Genomic DNA, 20,425 nt, shown 5'->3' with positions numbered 1-20,425 from the left:
TGACACCCTGTGCCTCTAACTGGGTTAGTTCTTGTTCTACGGCAGCGCGGAGGTGAAACGGGATCCTCCGGTGTCTCAATGCAACTGGTTGTATTGCAGGATCTATGTGTAACTTGACTGGTGGCCGTTTGATGGTCCCAAGACCTTTGAATAGCGAGGGAAACATTTGTAAAATGTCTTCTGTTTGGAGTGCTTTTACTGCGTTCGCAAAAGCGATGAGCCGGAGGTCTTCTGCGGTGTTGCTCCCAACTAGCAAGTCCGCCTCTTTGTCTATCACATGGAACGTCGTCGTCACCTCTTGGTCTTCAGCTTTGACCTGCACTAGCATTTTTCCTCGCAGTGGAAGTGGTTCCTGGCTGCCATAGGTGAGGATTCGGGCTTTGGAGGGTATCAGTTTTGGCCTTGGCCTCAGGGACTTATAGTGTTGTATGCCCATTATATTTACCGTGGCACCTGTGTCGATGACCCCGGTCACCGGTGATCCGTCGATTTGTATTTGGCATTTCGGCTGTGGCCTTCGTCTTTTCTTCAGCTCACTAACAAATGACACGTAGTAGCATTCGTCACCCTCTTCGGTGGATTAATCATCAAAACGCGGCTGTGGTTGTCGTTGTGTTTTGGATGACCGTGATGATGAGGCGTCATCTAGGGAGAGTTGTCTGAGGGCTCCGGTGGCTCTCTTCTTCCCTGAGAAGCTTCGTCCGTGAAAACCTCCCCTGCACACACTCGCAAAATGGTTCGGCACACCACATTTGGAGCAGGTCTTTCCGCGTGCAGGGCAGCCATCTTGATTGTGCTCATCTCGTCCACAGTATCCGCATGGCGGTCGGCGCTGCGTTCTGGTCGGCCATCTTCCTCTGCCCCCTTGGCTAACGTTGCGGGCTGCGTCTACTCTCTCTGTTTTCACCACTGCTCCTGTGTCTGAGCGTGGGTTAAGGGCAGCCTCCATTGCGGTGGCTTGGGCATCCGAGAGCTCATGTGACCTGGCGAGGATCAGTATTTCCTCGAGAGATATGCGCGGTTGTCTCAGTATTAGGGTCCTCAGATGTTTGTTGCGACAGCCCTGAATGAGTTGCGCGGTCACTTCCTTCGTTTGGTCATCTTCCGTGCACGTGCTTATGAGGTCTCTCAGGCGCGCATGAAATGCGTCCATCGTTTCACCTTCTCTCTGTTTTGATTGCCTGAATTTGAAACGTTCATAATGCGGGTTCAATTGAGGATCAAAGTGCACATTCAGCACTGTGACCGCCGTGTCATAATCTGTGTCCGCCCCGGTGTTCGGCAGGTGCTTGAATAGCTTGTAAAGCTCTGTGCCTCCAAAGTGTAGTAGTAGTGACCTTTTAACTTCATTGTCTTTTTCCCTGGTGGCAGTGAAATAATTGTTGAGTTGCCCTTGCCATACTGCCCAACGTGGTGCTGCTGTGCCTGGGTCAATTAGTCCGCTAAATGGCGGTAGGGCTTGTATCTGGGAGTGCGCCGATGGAGTCGGTGGTTGTACTAGGGGCACAACTGCTGGGGCAGGGGGAGCTGCTTGTTGCACTGGGGCTGCTGCTTGCTGCGCTCCTCCTGCTGCTGCATTCGGGTGATTGGACATTGTTGAGCGTAGGCTGATGTTTTCCTTTCACTTGCTTCTGTCTTTGCTTGTTTATTTAGTTTTCCAGTTTCTTTCTTTTGCGTTGTCTGCTGCTTGTTTGCTTGGCCACGCCTTCCTGTGTGCCTGATGTGGGGGCCCCTTCCTAGTTATCTGCGTGTTCTCAGCTCTTGTGCTGTGAGGGCTTCCTTTCCTTATGGTGCTTTGCTTTAGTCTTGCACTTGCTTGTGCTTGTTTGTGGGGTGTGTATGGCCCGTGCAGCTGCTCCCTTCTCTGCGCGTCGCTTTTCTGGTCTGCTCCGCGCTCTTGCCTGCGCGCGTCTGTTCCTTCACTCGGCTCTGCTTTGGATTCGTTCCTTCGGGCGTGAACCGGATTTCTTCTGCGCAAGCGCACACTGCCGGGCCTGTCAATGGAGCGCTTCAGCTCGGCGTTTCGGCCTCTGCTTGTTCTTGCGGTTGGGATCTCTTCTGCCGGTGTGCCACACAGCCTCTCGCATACGCTGCTTACCGGTAGGTGCAGGCGTTACTCGTCTTGCGGGCCAGTCCCGATTTCTAGTTCTCCGGCCTCGGCGCTGCCAATGGTCACACTCGGGTTGCGGCGACTGGGACATTCAGCATTCGTGGGTCGGGTGAATGACGGGATCCCACCCTCGTCGCCAGTGTGGGGATGCAGGATGCAACCTCAGATGTGGGGGTGCTGAGCTACGCCTGTTCTGGGGACACAGGCCTACTAGGCTGCGCATGTAATGACACGGAGGCAAGAGTTGCTCGTATGGACAGGAAGTCACGTGCGACTTCTGTCTGTTTAGTTATAGCCTTCTGGCCAGAAGGTGATACATTGTGTGGTAGTGCTTCCGGGGCTCATGGGAGACCCTCGGAGCACTAGAGCGCTACACATGGAAGAGCATGCGAAGGCAGAGTGTTCACCGCTGAAGGAATGGAGGAGAAGCAGGGTACCGAGCCCGGGAGGCAGCAGAGCTCGGGTGGGCGGAGGAGGAGGAGGGGCAGGCGGTGATCTCCTAAACACAGGTTTTATGACAAAAGGAAAGGAAAGCAGGCTACCTTGTCCGGAGGGACGTTCTAAAAAGCGGACAGGGTGGCAACTAAAAACCCTCCTTTTCAATGGGATATTTATCGTTAATGACATGCAAAGTGGGCGTACCCAAACTGTTAGCGACTGAAAACAGTCGCTAACAAAGCTTTTGCCTATTAGCAAGGCAGGCGAAGCGATACAAAAAAAATCGCTAGAATCTAACGCCTGCTAAAAAGTTGACTTACCTGTATAGTCAATGGGGGGTGGATTATCAGATTAAGCCCCCATTGGCGTTAATGCGTGAATATCGCTGGATTTCCAGGGATATTCTCGCATTGAGCCGCTATCGCCGGATATTTTATCGCATTGGAGATAAACATTGCTAATAGCATGTTATCTCTGCGATAATATCCGGCGATAGGCAGCAATAAAAAAAATGTGCTAAGCGCATTTAGCGATAATTATCGCTATTTGTTGCTAATATGACCCAGACTTTTTCAAAACAGCTGCCATTAGAGCCGTCTCCACCTAATAATCCTAAAACACAAGGATAGGCACACCATCCTTCTCCCTTGTGCTCCAATTCTTCCTCCTTTTCCATCTCCTTCACAGGCTCCACCATCTCCCAGGTTACCACCTTCATTGCCTCCGCAGTCACCAGTGGGGTCCCCCACTCCGCCTCGCATTAACGAAAGTTTTACCTATTGCCGTTGCATTATTATTTGAATCACAATAGCTCACACGTTCAATAATGCGCGACCTTTTGCATTGCAAATGCTTGTTAGGAATGTTTAGGTCCTAGGAAACACTCTCAGCTGTCTTTCTATTGTTTGGCCTCATATTGGCTCGAATTAGTAGAAAATCTATCCTAATATAATAGAGAGAGAGACCAAACCTTTGAGGCGGGTAATCTCAGGAACCACAACACCAATCACAACACCCAATACAGCGTTGGAAAGGGCAGTTGCATCAGAAGGACATAGGCTATGCAGACGCCCACCATGTACATTTAAAAGGTAAAAGAACCGTGCCAGCAAAGTAGTCCCTTGTGGGCGTGTCTGCGTTGTGCTGTGGGTGTGTGCTGGGGGTGTGACAAACGCTGGGGGCGTGTGGTACGTTCCGCCCTTCATGCCATGTCTCATATCGTGTGCTGTGGGCGTGTGCTGGGGGAGTGGGCGTGTGCGGGGCGCAGGATTACGGAAAAGAAAAGCATGCGTTGTGCCCAATATTTCATTGTTTTTTCTTCCCAGGTTCTGTACATTCCAGCTCCGGGTGTCCACCCTGTTCCCTTTAAATACCCCTGCACCCCATAATCATAACCCACCCTTACTCCTTAAAATACCCCAACACCCTTAAACACTAACCCACCCTATAAATATACCCTGTACCCCAAAACCCAAACCTATCCCTAAACCCTAAAAATACCTCTGTACCCCAAAACCTAAACCTAGCCCTGAACCCTATAAATACCCCTGTACCTCAAAACCCAAACCTACCCCTGAGCCCTAAAAATACCCCTGTACCCCAAAACCCAAACCTACCCCTGAACCCTAAAATACCCCTGTACCCCAAAACCCAAACCTAGCCCTGAACCCTAAAAATACCCCTGTACCCCAAAACCCACACCTAGCCCTGAACCATAAAAATAACCCTGTACCCCAAAACCCAAACCTACCCCTGAACCCTAAAATACCCCTGTACCCCAAACCTAGCCCTGAACCCTAAAAATACCCCTGTACCCCAAAACCCAAACCTAGCCCTGAAGCCTTAAAATACCCCTGTACCCCAAAACCCAAACCTACCCCTGAACCCTAAAAATACCTATATATCCCAAAACCCAAACCTAGCCCTGAACCCTAAAAATACCCCTGTACCCCAAAACCCATACCTATCCCTAAACCTTAAAACTACCCCTGTACCCCATAACCCAAAACTATATCTGAACCCTTAAAATACCCAAACACCCTAAAACATATACCTCAGTACCCCAAAACATATACCCCTATACCCATACTTACCTTATCCAAACATTTTTTTAAAAAGCCATGCTTTTACCATTCATGCATTTACAACGAATTTCGTTGTAAATGTATGCTTGGTAAAAGCATATAAAATGTAATGTCATGCGTTATAATGGCATTGCGGAGTCATGGTACTTTCGTAATGAAAGTATGCGGAGTGATGGTATGCGGAAAGAAAGTTCCAGAATAATGGGTGTTTACCCTCCCCCGGTAAGTACATTGGTGGCACGGCGGCCCACATCTCCAGCAACATACTCATATTTTTTCACCACTGATTTGAAAAATGCACAGGTCTCTCTCATTGATGGCCAGCACCGACATACACTTTTAGACACACCTCCCGCCACAAGTTTTAGAATTGCGAACTTTAGAGCTGGGGAGCTACGTTTGAATCTTAGCATCAGCTCAACATCCTGTGATTCCAGGCAAATCGCTTTGTCTCCCCGTGCCTACCACAAATGAATGTGTTCTTCTGTAATGTAAATTGTGCTCATGCCATGTTGTCGAGTTCGCGCTATATAATATTGCAAGAAAAAATAAAGTAGGGAAACTCGAGTTCACACACTACTGAACGCGCACTCTTAAGTGCATCAGCAGTGCACTGTGAATCGGAGCGTTTCACAGGCCTGTCACAGATAAGAAATGCTATCAAAACGAAATCCTACAAAACAATATACTACTGTCCGGCAGCAATTCATACCTGGACAACGTCGGGACGGGCTGCTAGTAGGTAATAAAATTGGAATATCTTCCGAACAGTGAGGCCCCAATATATTTCTGGTCGAGGGCCCTTAAAATACTTAAGAGGACCCTGCATTCAGATCTCTCTCAGCGCCACTGTTGGGCCTTTAACACATGCTTACAATGAATGACTTGCACACAACTAATGCAGTTTCTTACTATATCTGTACTAATTTTGCTGCCTTTGTTTAGATTGTATTTTATATCTGGTGCTCAAGGGAGTACTTATTGTACCCCCTAATGTTTGTGCATCGCAGGAAGGTTCTGGGTCTGTGCTGTCCTTTCCTCTGCCTGTCCTCGGCTACTACCCTGACACTCACGTTTAACAAATGCAAATAGGTCGGACTTATGGTTCTCTTCTATTCCCAACATGGGGGCACACTGCCACCTAGTGGAGATGCTTCTTATCGTGGTCAAACCAACTCCACGTGCGGCCAGTACTGCGCATGCGCAGAGATGCAGCACACGTGTCCCTCACCAGCTCTCTCTTCTCTGCTTCTCAGTGTGGCCTGGAGCCTGGTTCTCTTGTGCTCTCTGATTCCTCATCACCGAGTCTCAGCTTCTCTTTCTCTTCCTTCCTTCCGAGGGCTGCGGCTGCAGCATACCTTCGAATTCAAGCCATGCTCTTTACTGTAGCCATGGATGGACATGGGCGGCAATGTATTACATTATAGCATTTAAAAATCGCTTACTGCCCTAGTGTGGGTCACTGCAGCGCTTAACCGGGTGGATATTAAGCTATATCGTGTGTGTGTGTGTGTGTGTGTGTTTGGAAGAAGTTTGTTCCTATGTGAGAAGAGTTTCCAAGTCACGCGTGTTGACCACCGAGGTGCGGTTATCAAGTTCCGGGATGCAGCGCTTGGTGTTGGGTGAGGGTACGTGAGAGATGGAGGCGCAAATTATAAACATAATAAGGACAAATCAGCTTAGTCACGGGATGGCGGGGTGCGGTGTCCACAACAATGGGGTAAATCCAAGAAGGTCCAGTTATCCATCTGCTGACATGCAGAGGTGGTGCTGATGAGTAAAGGCAAGGAACAAAAGATCTCCAATAAAGAGTCCCTTTAAGGGTGCCCATTGGGCATTGCAGCGCCGGCCCAACGAGGAGCAGGCTCATATGATGAAGCATGACACCTAGCTTGCTGGGTGTGTGAGAGCCCTAGTTCCGAGAGGAGGAATCCCCCTCCTCCTTTATTGTTAGACCCCTGTTTTATATGCTCCACCAGACAAACTTGTCTTGATTGTGTTCGGTGAATAATATTTCACCTAGGAACTGCGTACTTTTTCTTTGTTGTGATGAGTAAAGGGCACCAGAAGGACAAGGATGGAATTGATGACGTAAGCAGTAGCCTTGCTCCATTTTATTTCAAGGCAGGATTCTGCATACAGTTGAATACCCATGAATGAGGGCAGAGGTGCAGGGGCAATCCAGACAGCAACCAGAGCAGAAACTGCCCAATCTTTAAAAGGACCGGATTCCACCTACTCCTGCTAGGCTGAGGGAGGCAAAGTGATTGGAGCAGGGGCTCACGTTCATACCAGCTCTCAAGCAAACATTAGCTCTCAAAGGCAGACAAGCCCTAGTTGAACCGTGGGTCAGGCCCCAGCCAGACTGGCACCCTCCACGTGCGGGTGAGAGACGAAGCGCTTGGAGGGGTACTGCTCTGATAGCGCTAGAGTGAATTGGCTTACCTACTGTAACTATGCAGCCCTCACTCCTCTTTGCGAGAACAATACTTTTCTTAGATCCCTGACATCCTTGCTCTTTTTAGTTTACATAAGGAGAAAGGCAAGCTGCCTATATAGTATTTTTTTTATTTTATGTTGTGCCCATCTTTGTTTGACATACTCAATGTGCAATTTCTACTTTTAGTGCCAGGAAGCCTTTGTAGGTACAGTGTTCAAGAAAATGTATATAAATAAAAAGTGATCCCTCACAGCCTCACCTCTCCCTCTCAGTGGATCCAGCGTCTACGGCAGCACAGAGGAAGAGTGGACAGGGACACTGACCAGCCACCACTCCATCCAAGTGGAGGACAGCTGGAGACAAAGGAAGGGACACCCAGAGCAAGAGAGACACAGGCAAAGGAGAGAGACATAGAGACATGCACGCGACCTTCCAGTTCCACTGACACCCAGGCCCCCTCCAACTGTATCTCCATGATATTCTCCTCCAAAGCCACTTTCTCCTTCCCCTGCACATCAAAGCCGTCTCCTTGATTCTTGATTTCAGAAAGAAACTGAAGACCTGGCTCTTCACCAAGCCCGGCCCAGCCTTGGTCCATACACACCCCCTGGGTGAGTTGTGTGTTACACAAATACACATAACATAACATACCATTGTGATGCTATGGCGTCCTGTGATGTTAGACAGTGATCCCATTCCCCAGAACTGCAGTTGCACGGCAAGAAGATTATCATGCGACACCACCTACGTTTCAAGACACCAGTTCCATATACCAAGAAGCCAATCGCACAACACTATGCCCACATCCCAAGACAAAACATGAGTACCATGTGAAAGTGATTCCACCACCACACACCAACCATCCAAGCTTCAATGTACATGCAGGAAGGAATGAATGCTGCAAGAACACCACATTCCAAAAGTTTACGCTCCAATAACACAACAGATAATGCAATAATGTGCCTGCATTCTGCACACTACAATATGTATTAAAGAGTAATTCAACAGTTCCCCACCCGCAAACACTAGCCCACCAATAATGAAGCAACATAGCACACACGTCCCAAGATATCTTATTTATTACCCAAGAAAATGGTGAAATAACCCCACACCCCAAACTGCACATACACATCCTAAGACAATGATGCTATAACATCACACAAAGACACTGAACCTATGGCCTAGGAAGATAACATCAAAGTACCTTACCTACTTCTAAAGGGATCACATCCAGTTCCAAAGAATGTAAAGCAAAAGAGCTGCACCCACATGCAAATGCACTATGTTAATATCCCTAGGACATAATGCCACCACACAAACTAACCACACCCCAAAACAGCACATCTACAATCAAAGCACTAAATAATACACTACTCCATCCCGTGACACTGTACCCTTACCATAGAAGATAATGCGAAATACCATGAAGACATTCCTAGACACCACACCCACATCCAAAGGAGATAATGCCACAACACCCAGCCAACAAAGCAAAACACCACATCTATAACCAAAATACTTAATACCATAATAAAGCACTCCTTCCCATGACACCACACCTGTAACCACAGAAGAAAATGCGAAACACCATGACGGCGTTCAATGGCACCACACCCATATCCAGAGGAGATAATGCCACTGCGTCCTGCCAACAAAGCAAAACACCACATCTATAACCAAAACACTTAATACCATAATAAAACACTCAGTCCCATGACACCACACCTGTAACCACAGAAGATACTGCAAAACTCCATGACGACTTTCAAAGGCACCACACCCATATCCTAAAGGGATAATGCCAACACACACTGCCAACATCCCAAAACACCACATCTATATTCAAAGCAGACCCTAATTAATATGCGGCTCCATCCCATGACACTGCACTCTTAACCACAGAAGATAATGCAAAACATCATGACAACATTCCTAGACACTGCATCCAAATCCCAAAGATAATACCACCACACCCCGCCAACAAAGCAAAACACCACATCCATAACCAAAGGTGATAATACCATAATAAAACACTCCATTCCATGACGCTGCACCCTTAACCACAAAAGATACTGCAAAACATGATGACAATATTCCAAGCCACTACACCCATATTCCAAGGAGATATTGCCACATCCTGGCAACATCCATAAACACTGCATCTAAATCCAAAGCAGACCCTACCTTAATACAATACTCCATCCAATGACACTGCACCCTTAACCACAGAAGATAACGTGAAACACCATGATATTCAAGACACCACATCCATTTCCCAAGGATATTGCTCAGCTTCATCCCCCCCAATGGCTTTGCGCAATCGGGCCCAGAACAGCGGCTGCTGGCCCAAGTCCTCTTCCCACTCCAGGTAGGTTTTCTTCTTCACCAGCTTGGCCAGTTGGTGGTAGCGGGAGAGGCTCCTCGTGGACACTTTCTCCAGGAACACCATCACCAAGGAATCCTTGCTTTCTACAAGAAGGCGGTATGTGGCCATCCGCACTTCCAAGGAGCACCAGTGGCTGCGCAGGTAATGGCGGCTGATCAGACACACCACCCAGCGGCTCCTATAAATGCTGTCCATGATGTTATCTAAGATGTCTTTGCCCACTTCGAAGTCCCTGCCATGCAGACACACTTTGAAGAACGGGGGTCCCCTCTCTTCCAAGTTGGGCAGGAACTTGCGGACAACCCAAGCCTCATCACAGCTGCTGTAAGAGACAAAGGCATCAAAGTCATATTGCCTCTTCCTGTCGTGTCTCCCACGATAGTTCCACCAGGTCCTGAGCATGTAGAAGAGATACAGGAGGTACCAGCGCACCTTGTGATACAGCAGGACCGTGATCAGGAACAGCATGTTGAAGGAAAACGTCCCAATGAAGAGTGGGTAACCTATCAGCAAGCTGCAGTCTTTCTCCAAGAAATTGAGAAAATGCAGCTTCTGTGGCCCAAGAGAGCATGTCTGGATTCCCAGCTGTGGCACTCTCACTTGGGGGTGGGTGGTCACCCATCTTCTGATCCATGCTTGTTCACATAAACAATCCAGGGGAACATCCTTCAGGTAGATGTAGCGCAAGCTTTCCACGTGGTCGAGCAGACCTTCCTGCAGGGTTTTCACAGGCTGGGACTTCAAGATTAGGAGCTCTAGAGAGACAAGGTCTCTAAACATGGTGGCTGTAAAGTCCTCTATCCCAGAATCCTCCAGTATCAGGGTTCTAAGGTGTGTCAGGTTCCAGAACAGATGCTCAGGAGTCAGGAAACTCCTCTTTATGTCCAACTTTTGGTTTCTTAGATGAAGATGACGTAAATTGTGAAGATGCTGCAGGCTGTTATTCAAGGGGCTCAAGGATTTATAGATAGGCATATCTGCAGATGAACTGTAGTACAAATATTCAATGTTAGTAAAAGACAGGAGCCCCAAGCCTTTCGTCTCTTTGCTCCCAAGTGGTAAAGATTCCAATACGTGGTTTTCCCGTAGGTGAAGTTCTTTCACAAATTTGAAGGGTAAGTCCTTGGAACTGCGAATATGAATCTCTGGTGCACTAATGTGAAGGACTTCAAGTAAGCTGCAGTTGTTTATGCATGTCAAGATTATTCTAGACTTTGCTTCCAAGGTAAGAGTAGTGAGTTCTTTCTGTTTGATTTTTAATTCCATAGCAGTCTCAAAGCTGATGGATAGCTCCTGAAGCTCGCTCATTGCGGTCAGGGAGCTAAGCTGCTCCTTGAGTATGTTGCCCCTGAGGCCCAGCACCCTGATACTACTCAAGTGATCAAAATAGACGTTCTCAAGCAGAAAGAGTTTATTGTAATCCAGCTGCAGAGATTGCAACCTGCTAAGACCAACAAAGGCGTCCTTTTCCAGGGACACAAGGTAATTACTACTGAGATCCAGTGTCTCCAGATTAGTCAGGCAGAAGAGGCGCCCGGAGCCAATATTGGTGATGTAGTTGGAAGACAGATCCAGGTGTGTGAGGTTGGACAGAACATTGGGGGTTCCAGGTGTGCACAGGTCTATGCTTTTTATCTTGTTTACAGAGAGAACGAGGGACCTCAGATTCAGCAGTTTCTTTGCAATATCATTTGTGAAATTTCTAAGGAGGTTGGCAGACATGTTGAGAGACAACAGCATAGAGCATCCTTCAAAGGTCTCAGCGGGAAGATATGAAATAAAGTTTTGAGCGACTGTCAAGTTCCTGACCACAGTGCAGACATCTTTAATCTTCAGATAGTCCTGATTTGTCATGGCATTTAGGGACAGCATTTCAATGCTCATTATTCCAGACCCGAGAAGCTCGATTACCTTGAGACAAGTCGCATCTACCCTGACGAGAGTAAGATGAGGGAAGTTGCAAAATGCCTTTTTTTCCACACTTTTTAGATCATTGCTTGACAAATCGAGGCTGGTAATCCTTGGATAGAAAATGATGTTGATTGTGTCAATGCAGTCCAACTCCCGAGCTGCAACAATACCATTCCTCTTGATTTCCAGGACCTTCAGAGAAGCCAGGGACTGAAGCATAGTGGTCAGTCTGTACAGCCTACTAACCTCATTCTCAGATAAGGCTAATAATTTTATTCTATGTAAGGGTTTAAAAATATTTTTGGAAAAAGCTGTATCAATTGTCAAATATCTGAGTTCCAAGTGTGTTAGATTCTCCAATCCGCCAAACACCTGATCATCCATGTCTATGGGTGGAGTGTGAATACTGTGATTTCCTTTGATTCCCAGATGTCTCAGGTTGGCAGCACCATTGAAGGCTCTTGCGGAAACATAAAACGATCCATACAAATAGAGCCGGGTCAGGTTATGATACTTGGAGAAGGAGTCTGTGGGGACGGTTGTTACGTATAACACCAGGCAGAGGGTGTCCACGTCCACTGGAACCTCTCTTAGATCCACCTCCATGTTGCTCACTGTGTTGCATCTGCTGAAGACCCTGAACCCTTCCAAGGGGAATCTATAGCAGGTCGGGGCTAACACTCCCGGGGATCCCAGCTGGTCCCACTGGTAGATGTCGCATGTGGCAGTGACCGCTCCTGACACGATGGTCCAGCAACCGGCAGCCACTGTGAAAACCACGGCCACAGAGAATGTTCTCAGCGCCATTTCACGCCGCTGCTGTCTCATCAGTGGTTGGAAGTACAGGTTTCTGTCTGAGCAGCGGTGGTTTGCTGTATGTCTCATAGGCAGGGTTATCTTAAGATTCAATGAACCACCTCCTTCCTCTGTTCTTTGTAGTTTGAAGACACGACATGCCTCTAGTAAGGTACTGAGACTGAATTGTTGCCCAGTGCAGTGGAAGATCAATGACTGGTTCACATCAGCGTTTAAAAGAAGTAACATCTGTTGCAACACATTAACTGGGGACTGGATGTGACACATGAGAGGCATGGCTCATAAATTTGCAATAAAAAACCACACACCTTTTGTACAGAACTTTACAATATACTTTAGGAATTGAACCCAATAATCCTTGGGTGGAAATGGTGGTAAGTGGTAAAAGTAGGTATGCCAGTCTCTAAAATAAGTGACACATCTGTAGTGTCCTGAGGGTGCATCACAGTGCAGCCCTTCTGCTACATGGCTGTCCCTTCATTTACACACACCCATCCCTCAAAGATGGTCAGGCGACAAGCCTTCACTCAAGTTTCTGCTAGTTCTGTCTGTGCCGTTGGTAGTCGATGTCCACAACACTTGACGGGTATCAGGGTAGCTGAACCCCAGCTTGTAACCTTGCTTTTGGTGAAACTGGCCAAGAGCAGTGGACCACAGATGACATCATGGCCTGGAGCCAATCCCTGCTTCAGAAAGCCAGCATTCTTCCTCCTGTTGGTTGGAAAGGGGCCTGTCACGTGTGGAGACATCTGAAACTCATGTGGCCCAACCTGTAGGCACGACCACCCATCCCCTCCACTGAGCAAGATAAACCATCGGCCTGACCCAACTCTCCCCACAGAGAAGAACAGGAGGGCTAACGCAATGCCCTCCCGTCGTGATGCAGACGGCTCAACCAACAAAGGAAAGAAAAGCCCCGCCCCTCCTCTCCATGCAGATTGCAGAAGGCCTAACAAAACTTGATCCACCCCCACCCCGCAGCTCTTCAAACTACATAAGGTCCCCCACATGCTCCGGAACCAGTCAGGTGCTCTCAGTCTCCACTCGAGCACAAAGTTGGAGGGAGATCGCCCACCCCCCTGCACTGTAGGTGGTGCGGGGGCTATTGTTATGTCAGTACCTCCTTTCTTCACTGTGACAGCAGAACACACGTGGCCTTCTCCCAGTCCTGAAAGCTGTAAAGGTGCATTCTAGGAATCCACATTGGCTAATACACGGTTGGGATTATTAGGTCAGGGCTGTGGGGTCATAGTGTATGGTTGCTGATAGGCTGCCTTATTATTTTAAAAGTAAAGATTATGGAGTATTGCTGATATCCAGCATTTGCCAACATTATTCCTTTCTTGGTGCCGCGGAGTCTTCAAAACGCATTGTTTTTTAGTTGTGACCACAGACATGCTTGTTGTTAAGTCCAACACGATCCCTACGCCAAATGGACTCAAGCAAGGATGTCTCCTTGCCCCCTTGCTGTTTTCATTATATCTCAGTGATCTGCCGCAGCGTCTACAACAAGTGCAAAGCTTCCCACCAAAGGTAGCAGCTCAAAATATACATGCCCTACTATATGCAGACGATATTATAGTACTGGACTTAACCCCCTTTGGTCTGCAAAGCGATCTGGATGCCCTGCATAAGTATACCCAGGAACATTTTTTAATTCCTAATTTAACCAAAACAACAATAGTCTCTTTTTCAGGGAGGAAAAAAAGCAGCAAATACTGTTGGAGACTGGGCGACGAAAAAGTTGAAGAGGTTGAGGACTACACCTACCTGGGCAGGATTTTTACTAAGTCTCTAAAAAACAATCAACAGCTTCTAAACCTGTCCAGGAAATCCGAGGTACATGCAGGAGCTCTGCAAAGACTATACACGGCCTCTGGAAATAGACACTTATCCTCCCTGCTAAAAGTCTACAGTGTGAAGATACCTTCAGTTCTATCATACGCCTTGGAATACATTCCAATCAAACAGTGGTCATTCCTGGACCTAAAAGACGGAAAAATACTAAGGAGAATGTTAAAGGTATCGCAATCTATCCCAGTACAAGCTCTCCGCCTTGAACTTTCACTCACGAGCTCTTACGCTAAAGGTATCGCCAACGTGATTAGGTGGGCATACAACCTGCTACATGCGAAGGATGGGACTCTTCGCTCCCTGCTCAAAGCAGAGACCTTTGACTCCGACTCATCGAAACATGTATTCTTCAAAAACATGTCTATTGCCTTTAAACTGGCGGATATTAATGTCAATCTGCTGCTAACTTGGACACCATCTCAATTGAAACTTTTTCTGAAATGCTATACCCCAAGACTTAGCTTTGAACTTGACTCCTCGCATTACGCCAAATTAACTTCATATAAAAACATTACGGAAACAGTGGCACTCAAGAAAACGCAGAAATATATAGATTTTAATCTCACGCATGGCGCTAGGAGATCAATTATCTTGCTTCGGCTGGGCATTTTACCCGTCCAATCTATAACAGCGAAATGGCATCCAAACGAAACCACATTATGCAGCCTATGTAATGGCGGGGAGCAAGACTTAGAGCATCTACTGTTCACCTGTCCCAATCCAAAAGTAGTAGCTGCAAGGGCAAAATATCTGTACCCCATATATGTCAGATGCCGTATTACCACTGTAAAGGAATTGATTATCACATGCAAATCTCCCCCGAATGAACTAGTATGTTATAAATTTTATAAATTTTTAAAACCTTTTTTATCTTTGTACTAACATGAGAAGTTTTAAACGTTGTAGTAATTGAATCTTATCTGAATAATATTTGTGGTCCTCAGTGGAGTACCAAAGCAAATAAAAAATAAACTTGAACTTGAAGTCCATGCTCTGAGTATTTATATTCTCCCGCTCTGTGTCCCTTACCTACTCTTTCTGTTCATTAGTGTTACTGTGTCCTCTTTTTCCAGTGCCAGTGGATTTATGTAAGTTTCACTGTACGTGTCTGTGACCCGTGTCTCTGTATCCCCAGGTGTCGGTCACAATGTATATCTGTCTGTGTTCCCATATCAGGGTCCAAATGCCAGTGTTCTGGTATCAGTGCCCTTTGTCCGTTTATTTATTTATTATGCGTTTTTATAGAGCGTGTACTTTGCCCGCAGGTGTCAGAGTGCTTTACAATAGCACCAGTTACATTACATAGGGACTTCAGAGTACATGAATTAAATATAAATTATGAAACAGATACATGTCTAAACACAAAAAGAAAATGTTACAATAGTGTGTACGAAAGATGGGCAATGTAAACTAAGAGCATAAATATAATCTGCCAATATTGGCGGGAAGTGAGCACAAAGAAGATAGAAATAGCACAATGATGTTATATAGCACAGCATTATGATATCAACTCGTTGCCAAGTTTGAAAATATGACCCGAATGGATCCAAGGGTCCCGGGAGCCAGACCTCACTACCGCCATCTGTCCGCAGGCCTTGCACAGTGCAGTCATCCAGGTCTCAGACTCTCTCCCAGGGGCATAACACAGGCACCCGCAGCCCCCACGGTGTGAAGGGCGTCCCACGCTCCAGGGGTCCCCTCACTCAGCGGAGCCAGCAAGCAAGCCTCTTCAAGTCTTCATGAATTAAATGGTGCGCACGGCCTCCCCATTAACTGAAATGGTGTGCGCACGCCACGGCCTCTCAATTTATTAAAAGGCTGATGCACATGCTTTACTTGGCCTCTGCCAGCCCCGCAGGTCAGGATTAAAGGAGACTTGGGGCACTGTGGCTCTCTCTCGAGCGTGCCCGGCCTCCTCACACCCCGTGTCCTTGCCCTGAGCCGCCCACGCACCCCTCACACTTCCCATAGATTAGACAGGCATGCGCCTTGGCGCCGTAGGTCACGTAGTTGCCGTAGCCCCGCACAGAGGAGTAGGGGCTACCGCAGACCCCCAAGGCGGCTGCCGTGGCCAGCAGACTGCTCTCAAACACCGGGCAGTAGACGGGGGTCTGTGCGAGGCCCCGGCCGCCGGACTCACAGCAGGTGGTCAGGGAATTGGTGGTCATCAGGAACTGGAGGGGGAGAGAGGCGTGAAGGGAGAGTGGAGACATGGCCTGAGCACAGACCACCCTACCAGGTGGCCCCCCCAGCTGTCCGCATGGGCGTCCGCAGGGGAGGGCAAGGGGGGGCACTTGCCCCCCCCTGGAACACCCATCCGTCACTATTGACAGCCCCCACAGTGGTGTTTGTCTGCATGGCCGTCAATTTTAAAAGCGTGAGAAAGCGCTTGCAATGACGGTCCTGCTGATGCGCAAGAGAGAAGGTCCGGGCCTGGCTGCTCCCATGAAGCAGAGGCGCACCTAGAGTCAAATTTCTGGGGAGGGAGCGCACATTTTTCAAGATAAGGAAGAGTGGAGCTTCAGCCAGGGGCCCTAGGAAGGGGTGAAAACCATCGAAGCCTCATTAACGCCAGCACCGAATTACACACTTCGCCCAGAGATGCTATGGGTGTGTCTGCCTGTTTTTTGGGAGATCAATTGGAAAGTCCTTCTGTGCACTCGTGATTTATTCGTACTCAAGCTATATTCCTTTCTTTTGTTGGTGCTACTACATCCTGGTACCTACTCTTTAGGTGCCCTTTCGTACACCCTATCGTGTGTGGTGCAGACACTTCTGTTCCGATGGATGTGTGCACTTTTCAGCGAACATTAAAGTTTCATCAATTTCTTATCCATGGTAATAATCAGTTTTAATTCATAATTTGGTTTCCATTGTTAACTGTTGTTATACGTTTTTTAATATATCCATTATTTCTAAAATAAAATAAAAGAATGGATATATTATAAAACAGTTAACAATGGAAACCAAAATATGAATTAAAATATTTTGTTGACAACTGAAAAAGAGTTAAAACTGAACAGAAGTGTCTGTCCCACACACGATATGCCTGTTTTTTGCACCATAAGCACTAGTATTACAGAAGGGTCTGCATATGAGATGGATTAAAGAGTTTACACCTTGAGCTCCAAAGGGGCAGTCCCTCATGTTCATTGCAGTATCGAGGGGAAAGCTGTCCCACGGGGACAACTTTTCTTTTCTGAATCATGTACCAACTGCAGCTCAGTGTTGGTATCAGATCAACGGTTTGCGACTGCCATTGCGTTTGAAAACCATTGATATATGTCATTGTAAATTGCAATTTGAAGATAGCACCCTTTCCACTGCCCCTCCAAATTCCAATATGAAGTAAGATGCAGAACCCCTGTTGTCAATCATGAAGGTTATACACAACTCTGTAAAGGGGTTTTGCAGTAGCAACCACTGTGATGCTGCAAATTGTAAGCTTTATGACCACAACATCCTTTTGTATTTGAGGGCCCTAGTTATTTAGGTAAAGCAGGATGTGCAGTTAAAGGAATGACGCTACAAATGAGTAGTGCCTTTAATGCTCTGGAAATGCTAGGATCTCCAATCTACCTCTCTACCTCTCTCTCTCTACCTCTCTCTCTCTCTACCTTTCTCTCTACCTCTCTCTCTCTATCTCTCTCTCTACCTCTCTACCTCTCTCTCTATGTCTCTCGCTCTATGTCTCTCTTTACCTCTACCTCTCTCTCTACACCTCTCTCTACGCCTCTCTACCTCTCGCTATATCTCTCTCTCTCTCTCTCTACCTCTCTCTCTCTACCTCTCTACCTCTACCTCTCTCTCTACCTCTCTCTCTACCTCTCTCTCTCTACCTCTCTCTCTCTACCTCTCTCTCTCTCTACCTCTCCCTCTCTACCTCTCCCTCTCTATCTCTCTCTCTCTACCTCTCTGTCTACCTCTCTCTCTACCTCTGTCTCTACCTCTCTCTACCTCTATCTCTCTACCGCTATCTCTCTACCTCTATCTCTCTACCTCTCTCTCTCCACCTATCTCTCTCTACCTCTCTACCACTACCTCTCTACCTCTCTCTCTACCTCTTTCTCTCTACCTCTCTCTCTACCTCCCTACCTCTCTCTCTCTCTACCTCTCTCTACCTCTCTCTCTACGTCTCTCTCTCTGACTCTCTTTACCTCTACCTACCTCTCTACATCTCTCTCTATACCGCTCTACCTCTTCCTATCTCTCTCTCTCTACCTCTGTCTCTCTCTACCTCTCTCTCTCTACCTCTACCTCTCTCTCTACCTCTCTCTCTCTCTACCTCTCTCTCTCCACCTCTCCCTCTCTATCTCTCTCTATCTCTCTCTCTCTCTCTCTCTCTCTCTACCTCTCTCTCTACCTCTCTCTCTCCACCTCTCTCTCTCCACCTCTCTCTCTACCTCTCTACCACTACATCTCTACCTCTACCTCTCTCTCTACCTCTCTCTCTACCACTCTCTCTAACCCTCTCTCTACCTCTCTCTACCTCTCTACCTCTCTCTCTACCTCTCTCTCTTCCTCTCCCTCTTCCTCTCCCTCTCTACCTCTCTCTCTCTACCTCTCTCTCTCCCCCTCTCTCTCCCTCTCTCTCTCCCTCTCCCTCTACCACTCTCTCTCTACCTCTACCTCTCTACCTCTACCTCTACCTCTACCTCTACCTCTCTCCCTCTCCCTCTACCTCTCTCTCCCTACCTCTACCTCTACCTCTCTCTCTCTACCTCTATTACTCTACCTCTCTCTCTCTCTACCACTCTCCCTCTCTCTCGCTCTACCTGTACGTCTCTCTCTACCTCTCTCTCTCTACCTCTCTACCTCTACTTCTCTCTCTACCTCTTCCTATCTCTCTCTCTCTCTACCTCTGTCTCTCTCTACCTCTCTCTCTCTACCTCTACCTCTCTCTCTACCTCTCTCTCTCTCTACCTCTCTCTTTCCACCTCTCCCTCTCTATCTCTCTCTCTCTCTCTCTCTCTCTCTCTCTCTCTCTCTACCTCTCTCTCTACCTCTCTCTCTCTACCTCTCTCTCTCCACCTCTCTCTCTACCTCTCTACCACTACCTCTCTACCTCTACCTCTCTCTCTACCTCTCTCTCTACCACTCTCTCTAACCCTCTCTCTACCTCTCTCTACCTCTCTCTACCTATCTACCTCTCTCTCTACCTCTCTCTCTTCCTCTCCCTCTTCCTCTCCCTCTCTACCTCTCTCTCTCTCTACCTCTCTCTCTCCCCCTCTCTCTCCCTCTCTCTCTCCCTCTCCCTCTACCACTCTCTCTCTACCTCTACCTCTCTACCTCTACCTCTCTCCCTCTCCCTCTACCTCTCTCTCTCTCTCCCTACCTCTACCTCTACCTCTACCTCTACCTCTCTCTCTCTCTACCTCTATTACTCTACCTCTCTCTCTCTCTACCACCATCCCTCTCTCTCGCTCTACCTCTATGTCTCTCTCTACCGCTCTCTCTCTCTCTCTACTGCTCTCTCTCTGCCTCTCTCTCTCTACCCCTCTTTCTCTCTACCTCTCTACCTCTACCTCTCTCTCTACCTCTCTACCTCTCTCTCTCTCTCTCCCTACCTCTACCTCTCTCTCTCTACCTCTCTCTCTCTACCTCTCCCTCTCTACCTCTCACTCTACCCCTCTCTACCCAGCTCTACCTCTCTCTCTCTCTTCCTCTCTCTCTCTACCTCTCTCTCTCTACCTCTCTCTCTACCTCTTTATCGCTTTACCTCTCTCACCCTCTCTACCTCTCCCACTCTCTCTCTACCTCTACCTCTCTACCTCTACCTCTCTCTCCGCCTCTCTCCCTCTACCTCTCTCTCTCTCTACCCCTCTCTCTCTACCTCTCCCTCTATCTCTATACCTCTCTCTCTACCTTTACACCTCTACCTCTCTCTCTACTCTCTCTCTCTCTCCCTACCTCTACCTCTTTCTACCTCCCTACCTCTCTCTCTCTACCTCTCTCTCTCTACCTCTCTCTCTACTTCTCTCTACCTCTCTACACCTCTCTCTCTCTACCTCTCTACACCTGTCTACCTCTCAACCAGTTGAATTCCGGGAAACCCAAACCATCAGTATTTCAAATCTGCGCATGAAACGTGGGTAGGATGAGCCATGCAGCTCAGAAAGAGATGTTCTTTTTACATCATTTGTATTTAATAGCATTGGGAAGCAGGAGAGCAGTCTCACAGTTGAGATAGGGATTAACATACACTGGTGACAGCTTTTGAATTGGCTTTAAAACCATTCAAAGATGGCTGCAGCATCTACGTGGGATGTGGTGGACTAAGTGGCAGCCGGAGCCATATAGCACTGCTTGTCATTAAAAAAAAAAACAGCATTGACATAGCCAATAGGTCTCCCCTTTGGGACCTTATAAGTGTTTAATTGTCTAGT

At 47.6% G+C, this 20,425-nt stretch overlaps 1 protein-coding gene across 1 annotated transcript; it reads right to left on the bottom strand.

Annotated features, from left to right (window-relative positions):
* Window positions 1-9,326: 9,326 nt before the first annotated feature.
* Window positions 9,327-12,461, bottom strand: LOC144752370 (uncharacterized). Its single transcript, XM_078640305.1, has one exon. It carries the CDS (start codon window positions 12,459-12,461, stop codon window positions 9,327-9,329), a length of 3,135 nt encoding a protein of 1,044 aa, XP_078496431.1.
* Between the last annotated feature and the right edge of the window lie 7,964 nt (window positions 12,462-20,425).

Source organism: Lissotriton helveticus, chromosome 5_1 (assembly GCF_964261635.1).
Source record: "Lissotriton helveticus chromosome 5_1, aLisHel1.1, whole genome shotgun sequence".
NCBI classification, from domain to species: domain Eukaryota; kingdom Metazoa; phylum Chordata; class Amphibia; order Caudata; family Salamandridae; genus Lissotriton; species Lissotriton helveticus.
The sequence above is the reverse complement of the archived record's forward strand: the minus strand, read 5'-3'. Positions and strand labels throughout refer to the sequence as shown.

Bases quoted from the DNA above. Each gene is read 5' to 3' on its own strand.
- LOC144752370 (XM_078640305.1), bottom strand. From the start codon at position 12,461: ATGCCTCTCATGTGTCACATCCAGTCCCCAGTTAATGTGTTGCAACAG.